The sequence below is a fragment of the Labrus mixtus genome, chromosome 9 (genome assembly GCF_963584025.1).
Source record: "Labrus mixtus chromosome 9, fLabMix1.1, whole genome shotgun sequence".
In the NCBI taxonomy this organism is placed as follows: domain Eukaryota; kingdom Metazoa; phylum Chordata; class Actinopteri; order Labriformes; family Labridae; genus Labrus; species Labrus mixtus.
In genome coordinates this window covers 16,539,961-16,564,813 of record NC_083620.1, presented here as the reverse complement: position 1 = coordinate 16,564,813, position 24,853 = coordinate 16,539,961, and the positions used below count along the sequence as shown (strand labels likewise).

The following is a 24,853-nucleotide window of genomic DNA, read 5'->3' as shown; positions in this document are numbered from 1 at the left end:
ACTCTACAGTCTGATGGGAAGAGTAAGTTTTAGAGATGAAGAGAGGCAGAAAGAAAGAGACAAACAGACAGCCAGCTGGGGAGACGTGGATAGTCAAAAACAAACAAATAAGCTAGCGCAGACTTGTTACAATGCCATTAATAATATAAACTGATATACCGCTGGTAATATCCTTTATGTTAAGTTGAACTTATTTATATTGTAAAATGTCTTAGTTTTTAAGAGGCCTCATTAAATTCCTGAACTACACCCAAACCAACTGAGCTTTCGTCCCCCTCCAGATGTTTTCAGCTGCCCTAACATGTATGGCTGGAAGACCATGAGCCTTATGGCTCCTGCTGGGGATATTCATCTTTTTATAGAGGAGAAAAAGGTTTAGTTTCATTTTAAATGTAACCACTAGGCATGCTAATCAAAAGAAAATAGATTGTGTTGAATATTTATAGCCCCTGGTGAGACCTGACTTCAGTTCAGCTCAGCAAGGTGTTTCAGTTATGTCCTCTGGCACTCTAAGCTGTAGTTTCAGTATTTACCTCACAGGGAGTACTCGTTGGTAGCATCGTCCTTTCATTGGGGTTTTTCATCGTCAAAAATACACAAGACAAATACAATGTTTTATCTTTAGTAACATGTCAGAGGTCCTTCCTTAATTGGCCCGGTCCACTCTTGGTAAAAGAACCAGTTGTCACAATCAACAGACCAAAAAGCATTGTTAAGCGATAAGATCAAAGCACAGAGGGTCAGGATGGAAAGTCTGCCCTCGGCTCTGCTCTGCAACGTCCTCTCACACATACCAACTCTCTCTCGTCGTTCTGTCTTTTTCTCTCTCATCACTTTATTGTTGACTAAATGTGATCTAACAGACCAGAACTGCAACGTTTTTAGTGCAAACAGTCGTTTAGAAGGGTTTGTACATCCCTTATTTTACATATTAACTTCTAAACACCCTGGAGGTTTATATAGTTTGATAAGTTTACATGTACTATATTTCTAAGCTACCAGACAAAAATGCTTTTGTTACATATTTGATGCAGTTACCAATAAGTTGGTCTGATAGTATGACTAAGATCTTGCCAGATAGATGGGGCAAGGAAAAAACACTAAAAGCAGAAATTATGAAGTTTGAGTTGGTGGTTTACAGAAAACATTTTGTCATGATACCAAAACTTTAATTTGATACTTTAATGCAATAAGTTGTGGTGCAGTTTCCAATTTTATTTGGATAAAACCAAAACCAAGATAAACCATGTTCTTCTCATTTAATCAAAGTTTAAAGAATTGTTTTTGCTTCCGTTAATTGTCAAAGATCTGCACGCCAAACCTGTTGCTTTGTTAACTATTGGACCAAAACTGTGAAAAGTGCCCCATGAACTGAAAGCGTAGCAAAGTCCAGTCTTCATAGTGAATTCACCAGTGTGAGATCATCCTATGATAACATCTTTAAATGTGACCACTGGGTGTCACTAGATATCACTGATCAATATCTCTAAACAAGGCACCATGATCATCTGACTCTGTTTTTCATATATTTACATTTGAATAAGAATTGTGAATCCTTTACTGAGCTGTTCACACATCACTCTACTCGTTACGCTTTAGGAGCGAAATCAAAGTCAGAAAGTGTGTTTGTGTGTCACCCACTGCATCGGGTCTTTGGGTTGGTCCCATGGAGGACGCCTCCAGCGGCAGCCATCTTGAAAGTGTTGGTATTGCCCTGGCACGGTTTTGTTTCTGTCTGCCGGCGTTCTGTCTGCCTCCGATTCACATTGTTCCTCATCTCCAGATTCTGTTTTTCAGTTTTGCCGTCTTTCTGCTCCGTCTCACTTTCCTCTCTCATTCATGCAAATAGTCTCATTTGCAAACGTGAAAAAAAAGAGGAAGGCGGGGTGAAAGAGAGAGAGATGGAGAGATGAACCTCCAGCTGAAGAAGGTGCCCCCTACACACACACACACACACACACACACACACACTGCTCTGCCCCACACCCCCATCCTCTCGTTATCCTCCCTGGCTCATTTGAATAAATTAGCACCCCTTGATGTCTCGTGCACACGCACGTACTCCCCTGCAAAAACACACATTTACGCAAGCACGTACGCATTCAAACACACACATACACACACTCCCAAATATGTGCTTCTTCTGTTGGGTAGGAGAGCAGCCAGAAATGTATGTTCTGCTTTGCCTTGCCGCTATATGTAGACACAGGCTCTCTGATGTGCTGATACACTCTCACACATCTGCCCCAACAATCATGCATGCCTGGTTAAAGGCAAACACACTCGATTGGTCGACGGCTCTCTGTTAATGTACTGCAGCACGGTGATGTGTGATTCATATTAGCCTTATGTGGAGGCTCACTCAAACAGCAGCAAGAAGAGCTAGTAAGGCGGACACTTCGGGGGAAATCTGCAGCACATTTAGGGCCAACACCAAATTGTAGTTTTTAGGTTTTAAAAAGATGTAAGCCCTTAATTCAACCTGTTCAAGAGTTATTATTCTGTCTTCAACCACAACCTGTCACTATCATCACTTTTACCACATCTGGCTCCACATTCTGACCTTGAGCAGATCTGAGCAGTGGCACATTTTGCCCTTTCCCTCTCCTACTTTTGACCTTGCTGCAGCTTCATTGGGCTTGGGGCAGTGCATTAATACTGGATACATTAACGGCAATATGATCCTAGCATGTAGTCAGGGCCTGAGGCGAGCTTTGATTGTCTGAGCATTAACATTAACATCCACATTAACTTATCCGCCTCATCACTCTCTCTCTCTCTCTCTCTCTCTCTCTCTCTCTCTCTCTCTCTCTCTCTCTCTCTCTCTCTCTCTCACTCCGTCTGCCGACCCCTTCCTCAGCCAACACACTCTACCTCTTCCTCTCCTCGTTTCCTATCTCCTTCCCTATCTCCAGGCAACGACTGAGCTGAGTGATGGAGGTGAGTCACGTGATGCCATTTTTTCTGCTTCTTTTTTTTTTTTTAAGTGGCCTGCCTGTCCTGGGTCCCCTCCTGTCCTCTGTGACAGTGGCCCGAGCTGTGTGTGAGCTGCTCGCCTTTTCTGCAGCCGGCCCCGCCTCAGCCCCTGTCAGCACCCATGATGATCACTGGCTGACAAACAGTCCAACCTGCTTGGTGCTGTCAGGCCGACTCACATCAGACTCTTAACCAGCTCGCCATGCTGCCGTTTGATGTCCTGATGGAGACTTCATGTGTGCCTGTCCAGGGCTGCTTCATGTGTAGCTGAAGATCATATTGCCGTTAATGTATCCAGTATAAATGCACAGCACCAATCTCAGATCTCTCCACCTGACCGCCTATCTCTTCAAAAGGCTGACCTTTTTTTTTCTTAGGAAGTGCATAAAGTTCTAAAAACGTTTTCAAAGTTATCATCCGGATGTAAGGAATGTGTCCCCGTCCTCGCATGGTGTCTCGAGATCTGTTTGAGAGACGGAGAGTGTGCGTGTGTGTGTGTGTGTGTGTGTGTGTGTGTGTGTGTGTGTGTGTGTGTGTGTGTGTGTGTGTGTGTGTGTGTGTGTGTGTGTGTGTGTGTGTGTGTGTGTGTGTGTGTGTGTGTGTGTGTGTGTGTGTGTGTGTGTGTGTGTGTGTGTGTGTGTGTGTGTGTGTGTGTGTGTGTGTGTGTGTGTGTGTGTTTCCACCTGTTACATAATAAGAGAGTGGAGGCAGAGTGTGCTGCCTCGTCTGCCACACTACAGCGGCTCTTCAGTGGGAGGGAGAGAGGCCACAGCTTGCCTCAGCTCCATTTCACAAAACCAGGACTACTTTTTGTTCCGACTAAAAAAAACAAAAAACACAGCACACTGTGTTACAGAGAAAGAGACATCAACATAGAGTGAGTTTGGACATTATGTTAAGTAGAAGGTGTTTGATGTCAGACATGGACAAGTTGATGTGAAACTGTTGAACAACAATCAGCTGTGGTGTGATATTCTTTTATTGTATTTTATTTAGGGGTGGAAGTGAATGCCCGCAAAAGGGAAAGCAGTTCATTTTGAGTTTGACAGGTAAATGAGTTAAACAAGTTTTTTTTTGACTTGAGGAAAGAGTCTAATAAAGTATAGGTAACACGTGCCAGTGGATCAAATCACATAGGGACTGGCACTGCGTCAGGTGTGGCTTTAACATCCATTCGGGTTCTGAGCTGCACACATGTAAAACAGGATCACCTGACCTCAGAGCTGGAAGGCTGTTTGTAACTTAACAGTATACTTGCTGATAGTTTGAAACATGTATTCTAGCATATGTATACCAATGTGGTTTTTGTTTTATCTATCAAGTGTGATAGTTAGGAAAGTTTTGGAGAAAGAAATAAATGATTGTTTAGTCAGAAAACAACAAACGTGACCCTGGTCCGTGCATCTGTAAGCGCAGGATTTGTCCTTCTGTATTGCTTTGCATGAGACAGAGACAGAGAGAGAGAGAGCGTGAGTGAGAGTGTGTGTGTGTGTGTGTGTGTGTGTGTGTGTGTGTGTGTGTGTGTGTGTGTGTGTGTGTGTGTGTGTGTGTGTGTGTGTGTGTGTGTGTGTGTGTGTGTGTGTGTGTGTGTGTGTGTGTGTGTGTGTGTGAGAGTGAGTGAGTGAGTGAGAGAGAGTCTAAGGGCGAGAATTACTGATCGAATGTATTGATCAAATCGATTACAGCATTAGCCCGATACACTCCTTTTTAATTAAAGCTGATTTTAGGTAATTCCCAGGTGCCAGGGTTTTTCTATATCAGAACTATTCACTCTGCTCCAAAGCAATGTGAGTTGAGTTGCCAGGTCAGTGACACCAAGGTGCGCGGCGCAGCGCAGAGCACGTCCCCCACTCCTCCATTGAATGAAACGGAGGCTGCAGCTTGTACGCGCTCTCCCACCTGCTCCTCCTCACCTCACCTGGAGATCGGGCTCCAAAATGCCCCACGTTCTTGTCAAACTTCAGCAAAGGCGCTCACTGTAGGTTTGACGGTTACTTTCGCTTTCCCTGCGCAACACTGTTGAGGCAATGGCAACTGATTTATGGAAATCTTTTGAGTTGATTTGCATGGAAGATACGTGCAGACATTTCCCTGCAGTGGCTGTTTTTTCCCCCAACTTCCTCGCGTTACAACACAATTTAAATGACTTCGAGAACTAGAAAAAAGCGATCCAGTGCGCGTAAAACAGAGGTCCTGGTTGTTTCCGCTTTGCCCCCCATTAGTGCGTATAGCTAACCTCTCCATCACGGCGCATCATTAGGACACCGGGGGTGGGGCGACGGCAGCCTGTCCCGGTAAGGGGAGGAGAGAAGAGGGAGCAGAGGCGGTACTTTCACCGCGGCTCGTTTCTCGGCGCCGGAGAGTGTGGGACCAGGGCTGGAGAGAGACTGCCGGGGAGCATCAGCAGAACCAGTCCAGCACGGAGCCTAGCCTGGCCGACCGCTGCGCCGTGCACTCTTCTTGGGGGGACTGCACACCATTCCTGTGAAATATTACTGCTTTTAATGGCATGTGGCTTGTAACTTTACTTCTGCTGTATTCTTTGCAAGAAGGTAAGGTTGCAATATGTCTCTTGACTTATCTGCATGCTGCCTCCTCTACTGTGCGATGCTCAAGTTGGCTGTGCGTAATAATAAGACGATGAGGTTCATGCATGCTGTTGGACTGAATTGATAGAATTTTCAGCGAAGTTGCAGAGACGTCAAATCAAACTAAATAATCTTTGCAGGAACTTTTTCTGAATGTTTTGAAAGGATGCTTTTATGACTAGGGTTCCTTTTCCCCCTGCACGAGAGCTCAGATTGCTCTTACGTCCTCGGTGTCTCCATGATTAGCTGATTATGTGATTACAAATCTTTCTAAAAAAAAAGATGAATATTACCGTTATCATTGTAAACCTTGTTTGCGTGAGGAGTTTGAAACCCATACTTGCCTCAAAAGTGCAAATGAAAAACGGAATTAGCATTTTTGCATAATGAATAAATGGAGGTGAATATGGAGGCTGTTGAATAGAAGGAGAGGCTGATAAGGATCTGCAGGCGCGCGCACGGATAGACGGGCGACCTCGAGCGCCGATGCTGACAGCTGTAGGCTGTTTACTTGCAAAAGTCCGAAGAGGGCAGAGGAGTTTAATGTATTTGCCGACTTTTTGTGCCCTGTCCCAACACAAATAAGATGTGTGTGCGTGTGTTTCTGTGTGTGTGTGTGTGTGTGTGTGTGTGTGTGTGTGTGTGTGCGCGCGCGTGCAGAAGAAGAGGAAGGGAGGTCTTTAAGGGTTACAGCACCATTTTTATCAGGTTTTTTTTTTTTTTGTGGGGGGGGATGAACATAATAATAACTGCATTAACACGAGTTTGTGTGTGTGTTACAAGAGTGCGTGCGTCTGTGTGGCAGCGAGGGTCAATACATTTTATGAGAGACGTGTGAACTGATGCTTGGGGTATTGAGCGCTGGCCTTTAATTTGTAGATAATGTGCCCCAGTTGGGTGTTTAAAAGACGAAGCCATATATTATAGTTTATTTTCTTTCTTTGGTTAAAAGAAAGATTGTGTGTGTGTGTGTGTGTGTGTGTGTGTGTGTGTGTGTGTGTGTGTGTGTGTGTGTGTGTGTGTGTGTGTGTGTGTGTGTGTGTGTGTGTGCGCGTGCGTGTGTGTGTGCAGACTCAGTTATAATCCCAGGTCTAATTATTCATCCACCATTTTCTGTGGCACCAGATTCTGCTGATTGGCTTCGCTCTAAACACTGCAGACACGAGGAAATGACTGCTTTTTAGCCTTTTGAAATATAAAGTTACCTGTTTTTTGTTATCTGTGCTTTTCATACACTTTGTTTAAACCACAAAACGTAAAGAAATGGCTACTTAAACGTTGTCTTTCACCTCATTTTCACCCATTTGCTTTACGAAAGGGCGTGTAATTGAAGATGTCTGATTATAAACCTTATTCCCCCCCCCCCCCCCCCCCCCCCCATCAAAATTATGACAGCATCTTAAGAATGTGTATATAAGTGTGGGCATTGCGCTTGGTCTATGCTCCAGGTCGCCATCATTGGCCTTGGCAGTGCCCTCTGCCAGGCTGCAGCTGCGCCCAGGACGTGTGTGCTGTTTTTGTTGAATGTAATTGGATTACAGGGTCTATTTCGATTATACACACTGTACATCGCCCTGTCCCGTGACTGAATGAGAAGTGTGTGCGTGTGTGTGTGTGTGTGTGTGTGTGTGTGTGTGTGTGTGTGTGTGTGTGTGTGTGTGTGTGTGTGTGTGTGTGTGTGTGTGTGTGTGTGTGTGTGTGTGTGTGTGTGTGTGTGTGTGTGTGTGTGTGTGTGTGTGTGAAGAGAGGAGGAGGGTTGGGGGCTGCAAACTGCAGCCACTGGAGCGGAAAGAGTGCTTGAGATGGGAGAGATGTAGATAACGCAGTGGAAAACAAACTTCCATTTTCCGTTGTTTTTCAACGCCATGTTCCGCTCATTCGGCACGAAACAACTGCGGTTTATTGTCTCATGCTACTACTGTGTGTTTTAGATGTGTATAATTTAAAATAAAGTTTATTTAAGGAGGGAAAGGTAGCTCTATTATCATACATGCATATGTATTAGTACTGCGTATTTTTTCCTGGCTTGGCCGCGCCTCCCAGATTGGCAAACAACTCTGCTATTTTTTTATTTTAACACCAGTATGAAAAAAACATTTCAGATCAAACCACTGCACTTTTTAAGGAAATGCAATCTTTATATGTACAAGATTAGTCGAGACTCATTACGTTATAACTCACCGTTTGTTGCTTTGGTTTGGCTGCATATCAGCACACCTGCACCCATGAGCGCGGAGAGGAGGAGGAGGGGGGAGGACAGGGATGGATAGATGGATAGATAGGGAGAGGAGGGGTAGAGGATACATTCTTCTTTGTCATGATTTGGGAGGCTGCTTGTCATTTTATGGAAATAAAATTGAGACAAACTCAGCTGAGGGCTGCGTGAGAATCTGCTTTTCAGGCCTGACAGGCCAGGAAAGGGCCTGAGAAATCTGGAAAGGCGGTTACAATTATAACAATATATTTTGAAATCAGTTAGAAAAACAGCAGACGCTGTGTCTTGGCGCTAAAGCAGATGCAATCAGTGTATGCATTTCATGTGGAAAAATGACATGCAGTGATCGAGATGGACTGAGGGCTTTTGCTATAATTATTTCATCAATTAATGTGATTCCGGTTTTATCCAGTTTCGCTCGACAGGCCCTCCTGGAACACATACTCGACATAGAATATTGACTATGTGACAGTGTTGTTCCTGCAGATTTAAAACACGTTGGTCTCTGTATTTTACCTTCACGTTGTTTGGATTCATGCAGATGCCACTCTGTTACGTGTGCTCTTATCAGTTCGTTTTCTTGATCTCAGTAGTCTCTGATTTTTTTTTTTTTTTACCTCCATGTACATACACAGGTGTGGTCATCCCCTTTGTTGGAAGATCATCAGAGTGCAGCTGTAGGTTACAGTCATTTCAAATTCCTTCACAAAAAGAGAAAGCAACTCCAGTGTATAAGTTGGGAGCGACCCGAGCATCTGATCTGCGGCGTTTCAGACCACAGGCTGTGCGTAAATTTGGAATCAAAACAGATCCGGACTGGAGGAGAAGTGCTCGGAGGCTGAGCTCAGTATAATTGCGGTATGAGTCAGACTCTGGTGGATACCAGACTACACCCGCACGATGCTCTCACAGATGTTGCGTCTGGATTGGACAACTGATGCTTTAGAGGCTGAGGAAAGAAGTGAGACAACACTTGTTTTGTTTTCTCTCTTTCGGTCCCTTTTTTTTTTTTTTTTGCATAAGATCTGGCTTAATTTGTGAATGTTTGAGCTTTTGAAAGTCTGAAATGTTACATAAAATTCGATTTTGGTTTCTGTGACGAAAAGCAAGTCCTAATTGCGAGGCAGAAAGGGGGGAAATTAAACCGTCTGCCAGAAAATACAAAACTTAGATGAGAAAGGAGTTCCTTTTAATTCTACGTCATATCCAATGAAAGTGTGTGCTTAATTAAACCGCGGAATCCTCCCAATTGACAGGGAAGGTGAGACACAATTTGCACATCTTTCTTTAGTATTCCATAGGTCTACTAGACTTTCAGTTACGCATGTCTCTAATAACTCACGACCTTTAAAAATAGTGGATCAGAACTTTCACTTCAACTTTATTGTCCCCAAGGGGAAATTTGTACGCATATGTAAACGGCCCCTCTCAATCCTCCGCTTCAGGTGGCCGCTGTGCAGCACAAACTGTCTCTTTTCTCAGAGAGAGACTTCTCCTGGGCTACATGTCACTCTCAGGTTAACTCGCCTCTCTCGCTGTGCTCCGGCGAGCAAAGCGTGTTTTCGTTGTCAGTAGTTGGCGCTCTGTGTTTGGCAGGTGAACTGTTGCAACACAAACACACACGTCCATCCGAGCAAGACAGCGTGTGCCACACACAGCCTGAGCATTAAGTGTGTGTCCTGACACGCGCGAACTTGTCGGCCAGTTGGTGTGAGATTATAATTTCAATTTGAGGTTTGTCTCGAAAGCGCATTAAAGCAGCTTTCTACGCGTTATGAAGATATAGAAAATTCTTCTTGTGAGTGGTTTTTTTTCATGTTGCTTAAGGATAATAAGATTTTACAAGTGCGCAAGAGAAGATAATCTCTCACTAAGTCTATTCAATTGCCACGCACTACTGCACAAAAACAATGCCAACTGACCTGCCTGACTGTTTTCTTTATTCAGGTTTACATCACCTATAGCAACAACTTGGATATTTCACAAAGCTGTCACACACATGTGTGGCGTTTGTCCGCTCACTCAAAAGGTTTGTACAAACAACATTGTCCGCTAACATCGCTGTCCTCTCTTCTACGCACAGTGAAAGATTGATGGTCGTGTCTTTTATGAAAAAAAAAACCCCAATAAAAATCCAATAGTCACACTTCAGAATCTCACATCTGTCTTTCACTCCTGTTCTCAGTCTCTCCCCTGTTCTGCTTACTATCAAACAGTTTATGGCCCTGTCTCTGAGGAAGAATAGGAGAAAAAAACGCACATCTACGAATCTGACACTCATGTCAGAAGCAGAAATCATCCTTTTGAAGTGGGAGAAGTGAAATTTTAGATGCTGGAACGGCTGCTTAATATTTTACTGACCCTGCATAAACTGTAGCCTATATAGGAGTTGTTTACCCCCCACCCTCTCCTGTGTATTTAAATCCCTGATATCATGCTTTGCGCTTTTCTTTCTTCACTCCAGTGTATGACACCCTGCTAGAAATGATTTCCTCTCTGACTGCACACAATGGAGACAGACACATTGTAATGCATATCTATATCTGGACTCTTTGTGTAGTAAACAAGCAGCATCCTCTATGAAACATGATCATATCTTTCGCCATTTATGATCATGTTATTTTTCTGTGGCATCACTGCAAATGCTGTATTGCCAGTGACTACAGTGCCTCAGCTGCTATTTGGCCTGAATGTGTTTTGTGTGCTGTTATCTGTAGAGCTACACGGTTCAGCACATAGAACATATCCACTCCCTATTATAGAGCGTATATGTGCAATCTGAAATGTATTTGTGTGACTTTGTGTGTTTTTGAAGGAGAGAGGATTTATCGCCCTATTTTTTTCTGTGCATGTGATGGTTTGAATCTGTGTGTGTACGTGTGTCTGTGTGTGTGTGAATGTGTGTGTGTCTGAATGAATGTAGATGAGACAGAAAAAGCTGCATTATGCATAGCGGTTCACCATAGGCAATATCCTTGCTTCTCCAGCATACATATTCATACACCATTTTCATATCCACAGCAAGCACAGTGTAAAAAAAAAAGTGCAAATGTGTTTGAGTGTACAGCAAGGAAAGATTTGATTCAAAAGAAAAACAGACAAAAAGGAAACACAGGCCCAAAGAAGAGTCAAGTTTTTAATAAAGAGAAAAAGGCTCAAAGAGGGACAAATACAGCGCAAGATTCTAACATTAATTTTTTGTGTGTTTCACTTTAATCAATCAGACTTTCTTTGCGTAATCGATGCATCCAGGCTTGAAGAAGGGAAATTCAAATACAGTTGATGATCAGGACTGCCCAAATGAAAAGCAAAAACTGGGTTATCATACTTCATGTGATTAGATGAGATGTTTACAGTTATTGAGTGAAAAGTTGTTTCATGTACGGCCTTGGTTTGGTAACTTTGTTTATTTCCTAAGTCATGCTACTAGTGCAATTCTTCGAGTGTAGGCAACAAAAGCAACAAATCACAGCTTTCTTTTAACCAACAGCTGCAGGGGGGAACCTCTTATGCCTAGTGACACAATTGGAACGTTTTTAACCAATGATTCATCTGATTTCACTCCCTTTTTCTTTCATATTCCATTTTGTTGTTTTGAAGTCAAACTCTAAAGAAATACTGCCACAAGACAAGTTGCCCTCATGGTTGTGGTGGTTCCACTAGCCTGAGGTTATAATCCATGAACTCTACACTGGGGTTTGCTCCTGGTTGTACACGTTTGTTGTCGCATGTAAGTGTATGTTTGTGAACTCAGTAACCAGAATGTATACCACAGGACAAGGTGATTCCACAGCTGCTGTTTTTGAGTTGTTTCTACCTCTGTTTAAATTGTGGCATTAGACCTCTTTTAGTTAGTTTGAAGCCTTTTTTAATGATATCAAATGATGGTTTATAGTTTGAGTTTTGAACAGATTATCCACTTTTACAGTAAGCTGAGGTTTACATCCAGGGGGGCAGGACCCCTGCAAGGGATCAAATATGATTACCAGGCTTGGAAAATCCGAAATAGGGCTATCACTGCCACACAAAAATGTTATTATGTAGTCAGTCTGTCCTCTCTCTTTTTTTTTTTTTTTTTTTTTTTGGAAAAATTGAAATCATTTATAAAAATGTAATTTGGCCCCCTTGTGCCCAGAGAGGATTCAGACAAAATGGTTTATTTAGGAGGGGTAAAGATAGATTGTCCAAAGGTTTAGTAGCATTAGAAGTGTTCCTCTGTAAATGTTCTTCTGGTAGTTTCAGTAATCTGTCATTTCTTCCCATGTAAAATTGGTATCAGTCTTGAAAATCCAATATCAGTTGGACTGTAACCCACATGTTTTTTTTTCTAAAGGAGGAATGTCAACACACAAACAAGATTGTAAATTGACTTGATTCTAGTCTTCAACCAGTAACATTCAAGCTCAGCTGATAAGCTCACCAAACATGCTTTAACACCACGTTTTCAATTTGAAACAATCCCATACGAGCAATTCCTTTCAGTAAAAGGTGTCAAATACAAGGTGTTTGTGGTAATGGTTGGTTGGACTTTTGGGGGTGTATTGGATAAAAAAAGGTTAGGAATTCACTATTCTGAAGGAAACATTATTTTATGATAATGCATAAAGGAAAGGATGACAGTATTCTTAACACACAAACGCCTTTGCAGTGATTTAGTTCCTTCTGTAAGCGCCTTTCAGCTACAATACAAAGTTCTTTCCACAGAAATATTCTGTGTCTAAAAATAGACACATCAGAGAGAAGCAGGTCCCTGTCACTGTTATCGTCTGCTAATAGTTACCTCCTTATTTGCTCAGCATGGAAACACTTCCGTGTGCGTTCTTCACCCGGCCCCCCTTACACTACGTCGCTCTCCGTGGTGCTGAAAGTGCAGATCAGTCAGCCTATGAAGCAGCCTGTGAGAGCAATTGACATGGATTCCAACAGTAGGATGGATTGAACTTGACCTGAATTCAGATTTTTGAAACACAGAGGAACTGCTCCAATTCTTCCTGCTGTATGCAGGAAGAACAATGACTGTGTACTTCCTCAGCGATCGTATCTTGCTCTGCTGCTGGCTTAGTTTGACACCAAGAAGTGAGGCAGTCATTAAACATTAACCTCTGACAGACACACACTCATCCCCCCCTGCATCCAGAACACCTCTGCACCTGAGCACCTTTACCCCCAACCAGCCACCCAAGTCCTGTCTACAATCTCACACTCCTGCCCCACTCTCGGATCTCTGCTTTCCTCTCTACACCCACACACACAAGGGAAGCATGCAGGGAAGTCGGATAGCGGCCTCCCACAGCAGTGCGATTACAGAGTGAATAGACTGTTTGTGTGTTAAATGTGAAAGGAGATTATGTGGGTTTAACTCCTCTGCGTCTGGCATACAAATTCCAATTGCACAACATTGCCTGTCTGTGGTGTGGCAGGAAAAGACAAGGGGGAAAGTGTGTTTTACGTGATGGAGGGTGTATTTGATTGTGCGGGGGGGGGGGGGGGGGGGGGGGCATGACAGCATGATGAAAAATTACAAAAAGGAAGACAAGTATGTCAGAAAGATAAGAGAGAGGGATGCAGATAGGTGCACAAAGTTGCAGATAATGTAGGAGAAAGTGAAATTCACCTTATGTCAGTTGGAGTTTTCCTCCTTAATCCCCTTCATGCAATGCTATTAATGCCATTGTACATGTCACTATTTCAACTAAACCAAACAGATACAGGAAATGGCCTTTTGTATCCACCACGTAGGATTTAAACGAGATAGCCACTGGGCTCCTGTCTCTCATTTTACAGCTTCTTAGGGATGATGTCCATCGATTTAAAGGATTTGTGCAAATTAGCCTAAATGACATCTGATTCTTCTTATCCGCGCTATTTTATCCCAACACAGAGAGCATTTCAGAGATAGGGCTAATCCAGCCATTGTTGACACAATCCGGGAAAAGGGATTAATTAAGTATCATTGTCTGAGGAGAAACTTCTTTGGCTCTGGGGCGCAGTGTCTTCCCCTGGCTGCTAGCCAAGCTGAGCTCAGCACTTCTTTACGCTCCTCTACAACCCCCACCCCCCACAGCATACACACACACACACACACACTCACACACACACTCGACACACACACACACACCAGAAAAAAAAGACAGATCTTAAAAGACGCTTCGCTGTAAAGTGGAAGAGGGCGTTTGAGAGAGAGGATATATGGTGGTCTGTCTCCCCCAGGTCAACTTATCTGGCAGCAGCTCTTCATCTGTGCAACAATACTGTTGTTTTACAGCTAGCATCTGTGCTACCCAGCTCCTCAGGCTCCCACAGACACAGAAAACTACCAACAATAGATATTAGTGACTTGAACTGGACGGTGAAGTGCAGCAGTTTGTTATCATGCTCTTGTGAATACTTTGTTGTCATCAGTTGTAGGAAAACTAGAGTTTTGTGACCCGTGTTCCCTTCTTTTAGGAGGCCAATTTTCCAAATAGCTTTCCGGTCATGTATTAACTTGTGTTTATGAGGAGGGGTTAGATGGTTGGCTGTAGTTTCTCACATAAGGAAGTACTTGTTTGGGTAGAGGGGACCTGAATTCCTGTAGATCCAGCTCATATACTCTCTATGAATGGTTGTGTATGTTTTTTGGGACATCAGGGCGTTTATAAAAAGCAATTTTGGAGCTCTTTTGTCTAAAAATAATTGAGCCTGATCAGACAAAAGCCTCCCTACTCACATTCAGAAGTGACTACAAAGTAGAACAAGAACTCTGCTGATAACAAAATATTGCATTCCTATGTAAATAACAGTTTATAGAGATTGTACTTTCAATAGTTTTTCAAGTGGTATACTTGCCCTTGACAGACATTGGCCCATCAAAAAAGAATGGGGCGTGGAGCGATGGTATTAGCTGATGTGTGTTTGTTGTGTTGCATCAGTTTGCAAGCTATTGTACCTAAACGCTTATTCAGAGAAAATGTTTTTTATTTGGCAGAAGACGACTCTGATTTGTTTTCACGGTCACATAAAAGAAAATGTTAGTTGTGTGGAAGTCTTACACGTCTCTGGGAAAGACAGGGTGCAGTTTGTAGGACATTTTCCTGTGAGGAACTACTAACATTTATTTAGATGCATCAAATATCATGGCTCATTTGAGAAAAAAAAAAAAAAAAAGGTATCGTAATTAGTGGCCATGATTATCGCGGTGCATGTTGAAGTTAGTCATGCTGACCTTCGGATTGATTATTTTAAAACTGTTATCTGAATGTCTAATAAATATTCTGTGCCTTTTTTTTTTTTTTTTCAAATTTACCAATCAACTATGTAAATGTACTCTGTACTCCATGGTTTACAACTGTAAAGACGTTTTGTTCAGTGGGAAAAAAAATTCTCAAAACTTTTAACCTAGTTTTTCTGTTTAGGGAAATTCGGCCATTATGTTTTAGTTTTGTCAGTATTGTGCTGCTCTCATATCAATATTTTCATTGTTAAAACTTTTTGGGCACCAGGCAGTTGTCATTCAGATGAAGATTATTTCAGGAAAGGATAAGTACTCTACTTGAACTACTGCATTTATACTGGGGACATAATATCTATACTGTGTTGTTGTATTCTCAGGAGTTTTAGGTGTAGTAAGAAAAGGTCAAGTATTGATTTGTTCTCATAAGGAGGTTTTATTTTTCTGCTGATGATGATAAATAAGTCTGATAAATTCCTCTGCACTGTGATGTGATGTGAGCATGCTCCCTCTCCTCATACCTGTCTACAATATGAAAGTTTCCTGTCCGTCCGACACTTACAGACTCACCACTCTGTCTCCCTTTCTCTCATCCTAACAGTCAACAGTGAGGATGTTGTCTCTACACGACTGTACTTTGTGAACGCCTCCCTGCAGCGGGTGACCTTCTCTAGCTCGGTGGGGGTGTCCCTGCCCTGCCCCGCGGGCGGCGCACCCCATGCCGTCCTGCGCTGGTACCTGGCTGCCGGAGACGACATTTACGACGTGCCCCATATCCGCCATGTGCATGCCAACGGCACCCTCCAGCTCTACCCCTTCTCTCCCTCCGCCTATAACAGCATCATCCATGACAACGAGTACTTCTGCACTGCTGAGAACCAGGCAGGCAAGATTCGAAGCCCCAGCATCCACGTCAAAGCAGGTGAGGACTTGACACCCATACATGTTTGTTTGTTTTAGATCTTTACATACATTGGGGCGGCTGTGTCTCGGTGGTAGAGTCGGTTGTGCAGCCAGTTCTTGGGCAAGACTCTTAACCCCAAGATGCTCCTGCGGCTTTGTTAGTGGCATATGAATGTGTATGAATGGTTTAGTTTAATACTGATGGCCACTTTACATAGCAGGCTCTGCCATGGCTGAATGTGGTGTGAATGGGTCAATTTGACCTGCAGTGTAACAGCGCTGTGAGTCGTAACCTCAAGTCCATTTAACAATTTCTGCTGTAGCGACTACACAGACAACACTTTTACAACTGGTAGAGTTTGTCATTTACAATCTTATTTTTATGTGTTCTTGCAATAACGTAATTGTGTTGTTGTTGTGTTAAATAGGGATGTAATTGTACACAGAGGCCAAAGTTCAGTTCGCACCTTGGTTTAGGGCCACAGTTGGCACAGCCTGTAGTGTATTAAACATTTAAAAAAAAAAGAGAGGAAAACAAAATCAGATAAATTAAATTAAATGGCAAGACAGAAATGATTAACATCTCCAGATTTAATTAGGTAGTAACACTTAACTAAAGACAGTACACAAATAAAAATATAATTTTAAAAAAGGTAAAAAAAAACTTAATAATGGAAAGCTAAATAATGGAATTTCAATCATGGGACTAAAAATGCTAATAATCGCGATGAACTATGATTAACTATTGAATTTCAGCTTTTAATCGCAATTACATTTTTAAAAATTGTTTGATAGCCCTAACATTTATGATTAACTTTGCAATCTTTACTCTGGTGAAAAGCACATCTGAGTGATGTACTCTAATACTACGCTAATACTCATTAGCATACAATACATTTCCAATGACATATGGCAGTACCAAATATTTCACTGCCTCACATGCCTCTATAAACAAAAGTCTAAAAACCAAGAATTCACTGTGGCAAAAATTGAACAACAAAAAACATCAACAACAACAACAACAACGGCGTCACCTAACTTCAGCTCAGGATCTGTAAATCTGTCCACACAGCCATCAGATTGGCATCCTAAAACAGCAACTCCTCTCAGCTGGGGGTGAAATGTCTCAGAGCACAGTCATGACCCTGTGTATTCAAGTCCCCCAGAAGACACACACACAAACACGCACACATTCACAGTTGGTGTGTTGACCTGTCCGCACTTCATGCCAAGGTCAAAGCTGAAGAGAGGTGCAGAACACACTGTTAGAGGGTGTTACTGCTCTTTCTCACTTTAAAAAACATACGCACAGACACCACACTCACATACAAACATCACATGCATGTGACCTAATGTGACATGCACAAATTACATGTGTATTTTCCAGACTTAATTGTATGTGTGTTCACATGCATTTTCCTATGCACATACCCACCCACATACACTTGCATGCATGCACACCAGCCTGTGTGTAGCTCATGCCAGCAAGCCTCCTGTCTCCCAGTCTCTCCATCTGTCCATGGACTGGAGAGTCCCCGAACCACACACACACACACACACACACACACACACACACACACACAGATACACAAAGCCATTTTCATCAAGCTGGCTCTTGGTGTTTAGTTGCCAGCTCTTTGTCAGGGTGTTAGGAGTCAGCTTGAGACTGGAAAGATGAGGTAAAGAAGACATGAAAAAAAGTAGATTTTAAGGTCATGGTAATAGCTAGGCAGACATTTTGACTGTGTTGATCAATCCTGCATGGAGAGACAATCAGCATTTTCCTACCCACAACATGACAACGAACAAAATAATTCTCCAAAAAATACTGCCAGATCTTTTCCTCACACAAAGATAAACAGATAAACATGCAAACACACACACACACACACACACAAGCACATAAACACACCCATATGGCCTGTGCTGTCCCCAGAGGAGGACAGTCCCCGCAGCGTGAGAGTGACCTTCCAGCCAGCCTCAGTGTTGGGATGACCTTCCCGCCCAAATAATTACAACAATTAATCAATTAAATGCTGAGGCAACCACAACTCTGCAGCTCCATAACCAGGGCTCACATGCATGCTTGTGCACCTCATTACCTCCACATTTCCACTCATGCACACACACGCACACACACACACACATACACGTACACACACTCAAGCTTAAGCACAACCGTGCTGTTGCCATGGGCGACAGAGGCGTGAGCGCCAGGGTGTGGCATGCCCTGTCTCAGGTGGCGCAGGAGAATGATGACAGCTGACAGCTCACAGTGTGACACCCCACTTTCCAAAAATCTGCCCCACCCCTACTCTCTCTCTCTCTCTCTCTCTCTCTCTCTCTCTCTCTCTCTCTCTCTCTCTCTCTCTCCCTCATTTCACATCTTTTCATCTCTCTCTATCTCTCTCCCCCTTTCTCACCCTCTCATGCATGCTGATTATGGTCCAATAATAGCAGCAGCTTCTGTCTGGATATCTCTACATTCATGAAAATCACTATGTGGGCTGATTGTTTTGCACTATGTGCTTTTATTTTGTTCATTTCTTTGCAGCTCTAGTTTTCTGTTTTAATTTTTTTTAAAGGGTTAATACCAAGCTACTTCTCATGTTCTCAAAAAATGTTGAAATTGCTCTTGAAATAGTCCCATAGATATAGACAGGTTAATGTTTATTTAATAATGATGTAATATGTTTAATAATAATAATTTTTTGGACAAAAACTATTTTGAAACTCCTGTGTCCTGAAGTGAACTCCAAAGCATCCTCTTCTTCTTCATCCTTCAGTTTCAGATTGAGGTCCTTATTGTTCGCTCGTAAACTATGTTATTTGAACTTATGACCGTAAACTGCTGATAATTTACTCTCAGTCAGTCATTGGTTTCCCATCAATGTCTGTATTGTATGACAATCGAGAAGCACATTTTTTTTAATTAGCATTTGTCTTCATTCATGTTTTTTCTGACAACTATAACATGACATTGTGTTTTTAAGTCCAGATTGTTTGAAAGAACAAAATAGTTATTTTTTCAATTAACTCTACAATAGACTGAAAATGTTTTTACTTTAAAAAACATTTCTTTGGAGTTCTTTCTCTCGAAATTGGTTCCCTTGGATTACCATTTTGGAGTAAAAAATAAATAATATTCCAGGTCTGAGAAGAATGAAAGAAAAAAAACCTTTAATTGTAGTTTCCTTCCTTTAACATAGTGTCGTCAACATTTTACATCCCAGTTATTTAGCTGTCTGAACCCGTTATGTAACGTTTCCAGTAGGGATGTGTCTTATAAATAAAAGTACTTTTTGAAAGTCACTGGCACAAAGACACAGTCTCCAACGTCCCAGGTAGGAGACTCAATCAATGATCGTTGTTTAAAATTAACCAAAGTCTAAGTCAGCCCAACATCATATATTGCCAGTGACTAACTTCAAAGAGATGGACCAAGATGAACATCTTAGTTTGTTAATGGAAATTTTCATTTACAGGCTAACAGATTTAGCGTCCTGATTGCTGTCATTTGAACTTCAGAAACTGTTTTTACTTAACAATGTTAAAAAAAATTGGATCGATCCTTAAGTTAAGAGATGCCACGTTAGTTTCTTAATCTGTAACGCTACAGTTTTGTTACCTTAATGCTTTCTTCTTCTGTTGTTATTTAATGGCGGTTAGCTAAACAGCTTCAGATGTGCTATAGCCAATAATGGACAAAATATATTTGTTAAGTTGATATAAAAAATGCTTTGGTAATAATTTTCATCAGCCAAGTGATACCAAGTTTAGAGACACAGTGTCAGGTGTGCGTGTAAGTTCTTCTGTACAGTTTCACACGTGTATCTAAAAACTGCAGTCATTTGTGACTGAGTCAGAGGGTTTCATGTTTTGTGCGTACATCCTTACACAAAGTTGATCAAATGAAATGAATACACCTGTTCAATGAGCTCACCTCATCTCCCTTTTGTTCTGACTTGAACACACAAACCTGTGTACGCCTGGGTCAAGGCAGCAGGTGTTTACACCCCGTTCCTCCATCTGCCCTCACTAATACAGTAAGTAGGGACCCTGAACCTGATACACAAGGACTGCCTCTCTTATCCTTTCAGCAAAGAAACCTGCATCCATTCATTTCTCCTGTGTGTCATTATTTTTCTTTTCCTCTATCGCTCTCCTTCTCTGTGTTTTTGCTTCTCACTTTATGAATAAGTAAATGCAGTATTTGGTTTCCCTGTCGTTAATTATTGAAGCGACAGTGATACAAGACTTGCCTCCCAGTGCGCCCAGTGCACCAGACTCCATGTTTTAGCTCGTTCCTAGGCAACCAGGCTGCATATAGTCAGGCATCAGTAACATCCTAATGATTCTGGTGCGCATGCGATGAGGGGGAGTGCAATTTACACACAAATCAGCCAGGCTACCATTTGCATCCTGTCACAAGACGTAAGAGAATGAATATGTGATTTTTTTTTTTCCTCAGTGTCTTTCACATCTTGGAAGAGGAACGCGTGGTAAATGTTGCCTCTTACTGAAGTTGGTTTCATACGAGGTCAGGGTTCCATAAGGGGCTTGTTTGAGAGATTTTTAAACCGGGAGAAAAGGTTGAACAATATTTTTTAGAGGGTAGCTAGTGTAGGACAGGACAGCATGGTTTGGCCTTGACTGGATTTGAACATCAGCTAATTGGACGAGGTCGACTGTCATCATTGCACCAGACACTTACAAGCTGTCAAACTGGTTTTAAAACCCTCTTTGAGAGGCTCAGTGGACATTGGGGATTTTCCCTTTTATTGACAAGAGTCAGCAGGTCAATCAGAGAGTAAATCAAAGATTGAAAGAATTAGCTCGGACACAGCAGACGAGGCCGATCAGTCGATCCTGGATATTGATCCGCAGGTAGATAGCATCAGTGAGAGGCCAGCACTGTTTAAAGGAAGAATTGAATTGAAGACTTCATTGAAATGATGTGTCCTTTATATTTGACTTGTTTACAAATGAGGCTTCAGCTCACATTAGTTGTGTGTCTGTGTCAGGTGACCAAAGTGAGAGGTGATATGCTCCTTAGAGGTTTTACTGCCACTGTTAATATAACTCAGACCCAATGAAGATTTAGCAATACAAGACAACAGAAAGGCCCTAAATCATTTTAAACCTTAGCTTTTGTAGTGGTTTTTGTCAAAACTCTGACGGAACACAGTTACACCGTAGTTAATGAAGACAGAGTCAGTCCTGTCACTTGCCGATTAAAACGGTACTGTGAACATTTTTCAACTCAAGGGTTTCATTGTATTTTTTTGTGCATCAAAAATCCTAAACTTAGACTTTGATAAAAAAAAAAAAAAAAAAAAAAAATCTATATCATTCTTGATACTACTGTCAAATTAGAGAACTTCCAGCAGAGCCTCAACGATACTGTCACAGTGGACAGCGGCAGATTACCTCCAGAACATTAACTGTTTGTCAGTGCGTTCTGCAGACCCCCGAAGAAGACCCAACAGTGAGGTGCATCGTCAGATGGCAAACATTGATGACAATTGTTTTACAGCAAGACTATCATAACCTATGCAAAATATCTACAGCTGTGTTTGGCTTGGTCACAAATAGGATGGATGGTAAAACTGTCCTCTAGTCACTCTGATGTGAGCTTCTTTGCTTCTTCACACGTCAGGTCACAATTAAAAAAGGTCCAAGTTCAGCCAATTATAGAAAAAAAGCGCTCAGGCGATGGACAGAATCAGACTTGTGAGATTAAACCTCAGACTCTAAGGTGAAAGACTCCCCACTACTCGGACAAGGACACAGGCTTTGGTTCCACTGGGTTCCAGTGACAGTGGTGGCTGGCATAAAGCATTATTAATGACCAAGGAAACTGGCCTTCAGGCTAGGCGTTAATTATATCACAGGAGAGCTGGGGGAGAGAGCAAACACGCAGGAAGGCGGGGCCACTCCCTCTGTTGTGTGTGTGTGTGTTTTTACATTGTTAAGACATTACTGTCTTAATTTTAAAGGGTAGAATAGCAGTGATAGATTGTAAGATTACATGGCCTAACACACTCCCCATGTCAAGCCTTAGTTGGACCCAGTCTGATTTCTGGAATTGGAGTTTTTTGGTCTCATCATTCTCGTCAGATTTACAGAAATAAGATAAAAGTGGAATCTACACAGTTCAGCTCTAGAAAGCCTGGCCCAGTGTTCATTCAGTCAAGCTAGCATGCCCTTGAACTTCCTGTCTCCCCTCCTCACCAAAACAATCCATTCATTTAATTTCCCTTTACTTAATTTATTTAATGAAAATGTATGCTCTGATTCAGCATTTCACATCTCTCCCTAATCGTAATGTGACAGAGTTAACTGAAGAGATAATTTGGTTAGCTACAGGCTACTGTTGTCATCATTAAGCCTGGCTAAGTCACCACCATCCTCTGCTGTACACTGGCACACATTCACAGCCTGGTCCCCTGCATGCCATGTGCAGAGGGTGTGTTTCTGACGCCTGGCGCCTGCATGTGACAGGTCCATCGGCTGTGAGCAACTCTCCACTCCCGGCCGTCTCATAGCATCTGTGGCGTTTTTCTTTAAAAGGCCAAGGACCGCTCACAGTGGATCCCATTCAACAAAGCTACATGTCAGCCTGCCTAACAATCACAGGCTGACTTAAAATGTTGGGCCGAATAGAAAAAACCCTGGCTTTAATAAAACTGAACAGAACACCAGACATTTTTCCCCCCCTAGACCAGCCCCTGATTTAAATATGTGTGTTAAACAGCCAGACAGATGTCAACTGCATTGTGTCAACATGTGTAGCAAAGAGGAGTGATCTTTTTATTTTAAACAGTGTCTTAGCTGGTTGACAAACAATATCACAAATCATTTTTATGGTTGCTTTTGTCTTTTCTAAAATTGCTGTATATTTGCTGCTTAAAACCTCATGAATTTAACAAATGAACTGTCCTGACTGTTTGTCTGGAAAAACAAGCAATATGTGGACTTCACCTTGAGCTCTTGGTAATTGATTAGAGTAAGAAATGCTGCCAAAGTAAAATGCAACAAATCTTGGTAACACAACAACTATTCACCCATGGATTGTTGTCCTAAAGGCCTTAAAATACCCAGAACTGCTGGTTTAAGCTTCGCAAATGTGGCAATTTGATGACACATTTGTTGGATTTCGGGGATCTTGGGATGCCGGATTGTTGATCTAACAAAACAACAACTTCAAGGCTTAATCTTGAAAAGTGTGATGGACATTTTTAGCTTTTCTCTATGGAGAGTAACAACAAAAATACAAAAAATCTTTACTTGTCACACACATTTGTCTGCTCCTAACTTTCACCACTTTCACTTTGGTTAAAACCAAAGATAATCATTTATTGAGCTTTTTAGACATCTACTTTCCCCATCAGGCATCATGCTTTAATTGACTGACTTAATCTCTTTTCTCCACAGTGTTCAGGGAGCCCTACACAGTCCGCGTGGCCGACCAGCGCTCCATGCGGGGTAATGTTGCTGTGTTCAAGTGCCTCATCCCCTCTGCTGTCCAGGAGTACGTCAGTGTTGTGTCCTGGGAGAAAGACACAGTCTCCATCGTCCCAGGTAGGAAACTCAACCAATGATTGTTGTTTAAAAATTCACCAAAAACACAGTCTAAGCCAGCCCAACATCAATCTTTTGTCTTCTTTTGCTGAAATGTACAGTCACTGCAAACTCTATTCACTGGATGGTGGCAGTTATATTTTACTTCAGTGTTTGCTGTCTGTGTTTGATTAGGTGGTACAGGTAAAAATAAAAAGCAAATGATCAAATGTCATACTTCTATGCCAATGAACTCAAGAAGTTGTACCCTCTGAGAAATGGGAAATCTCATCTGTTACTTTTATGCTTTCCCAAACTACAATATATCAAGGGTCGAAAAATTAGATTTTCTTTCAGATTTTTACTGCTGAAGCTTTTCTCTTTGTTTCCCCGTTGCCATCGTTGACAGCCCTTAATCGATACTAATCAATTCAAGTGTGTCACTTATACCCTGTTATTTTGTCAGTGAGAGAAGATGGAGTAAAGGTTTAAAGAATGGTCCAATCATTCAAAAAGAAGTCTGATGAAATGGCCTTTGCCTGGCACATCCCTCGCTCCTCACTCACTGACTGACACTGCGGTGGTTAATAGCTGTGTTACTGGGATAAATCAGGCATTAGTAGACTGTGTGTGTGTGTGGTGGTGGTGGTGGTGGTGGTGGAGGATGGGGGGTCTAATTTGATGAGTGATAGATTTGTTTAGCTGCTCATCACAGTTACCCGAAAGAGAGCAGCCACACCTTTAGGGCTCTGCTGTGTCTGGAGCTTTTCTCTCTGCTTCATCTGATTCGACCAAATGTTTAACTGAGGAATAATTATGATATTAGTTTGAACAACAGCCTCCTACATGCTCGTGTGTGTGTGTGTGTGTGTGTGTGTGTGTGTGTGTGTGTGTGTGTGTGTGTGTGTGTGTGTGTGTGTGTGTGTGCGTGTGCGTGTGTGTGTGCGTGTGTGTGTGTGTGCGCGTGTGTGTGTAGGCTGGGTTGTTGACAGTTGCTCTGTGCAGTGATGGCAAATTGCAGGGTGTCAGACGAGACAGTTTAGGTCAGATGATGCGTTTTTCTCCCTCTGCCCCTTATCTGACTCTGTGATACAGAGCACCTCTTTTTATCTCCCTCTGTAGTGTGTGTACGTGTGTGCTTATGTGCCTCTTTGTATGGCTCTGTCCTTCACACGGGAGCACTCATTGATCCAGCACAGCTGTAGTGTGTGTGTGTGTGTGTGTGTGTGGTTGTGTGAGTGTGTTTGTGTGTGTGGCCTGAGGGGGGTTTCCAGTCTGGATCGATAAAGCTTGCTGTTGGATTTCCCTCTCTCTTGTCACGGATCCCTCAGTGTGGGAGCACTGAGACCGGGCCAGTGTGTTTAACGCTAAAACACGCACTTATGAACAAGCAAGAGC

At 42.4% G+C, this 24,853-nt stretch overlaps 1 protein-coding gene across 1 annotated transcript in view; it reads left to right on the top strand.

The window, feature by feature from the left end:
* Window positions 1-5,470: 5,470 nt before the first annotated feature.
* dscaml1 (Down syndrome cell adhesion molecule like 1) overlaps window positions 5,471-24,853 on the top strand; it is a 101,739-nt gene continuing 82,356 nt past the window's right edge. The window contains exons 1-3 of the mRNA XM_061046559.1: window positions 5,471-5,528; window positions 15,591-15,911; window positions 23,330-23,476. Of these exons, the coding sequence (XP_060902542.1) occupies window positions 5,486-5,528; window positions 15,591-15,911; window positions 23,330-23,476 (511 nt within the window). The 5' untranslated portion in view covers window positions 5,471-5,485. The remainder of the gene's footprint in view (window positions 5,529-15,590; window positions 15,912-23,329; window positions 23,477-24,853) is intronic.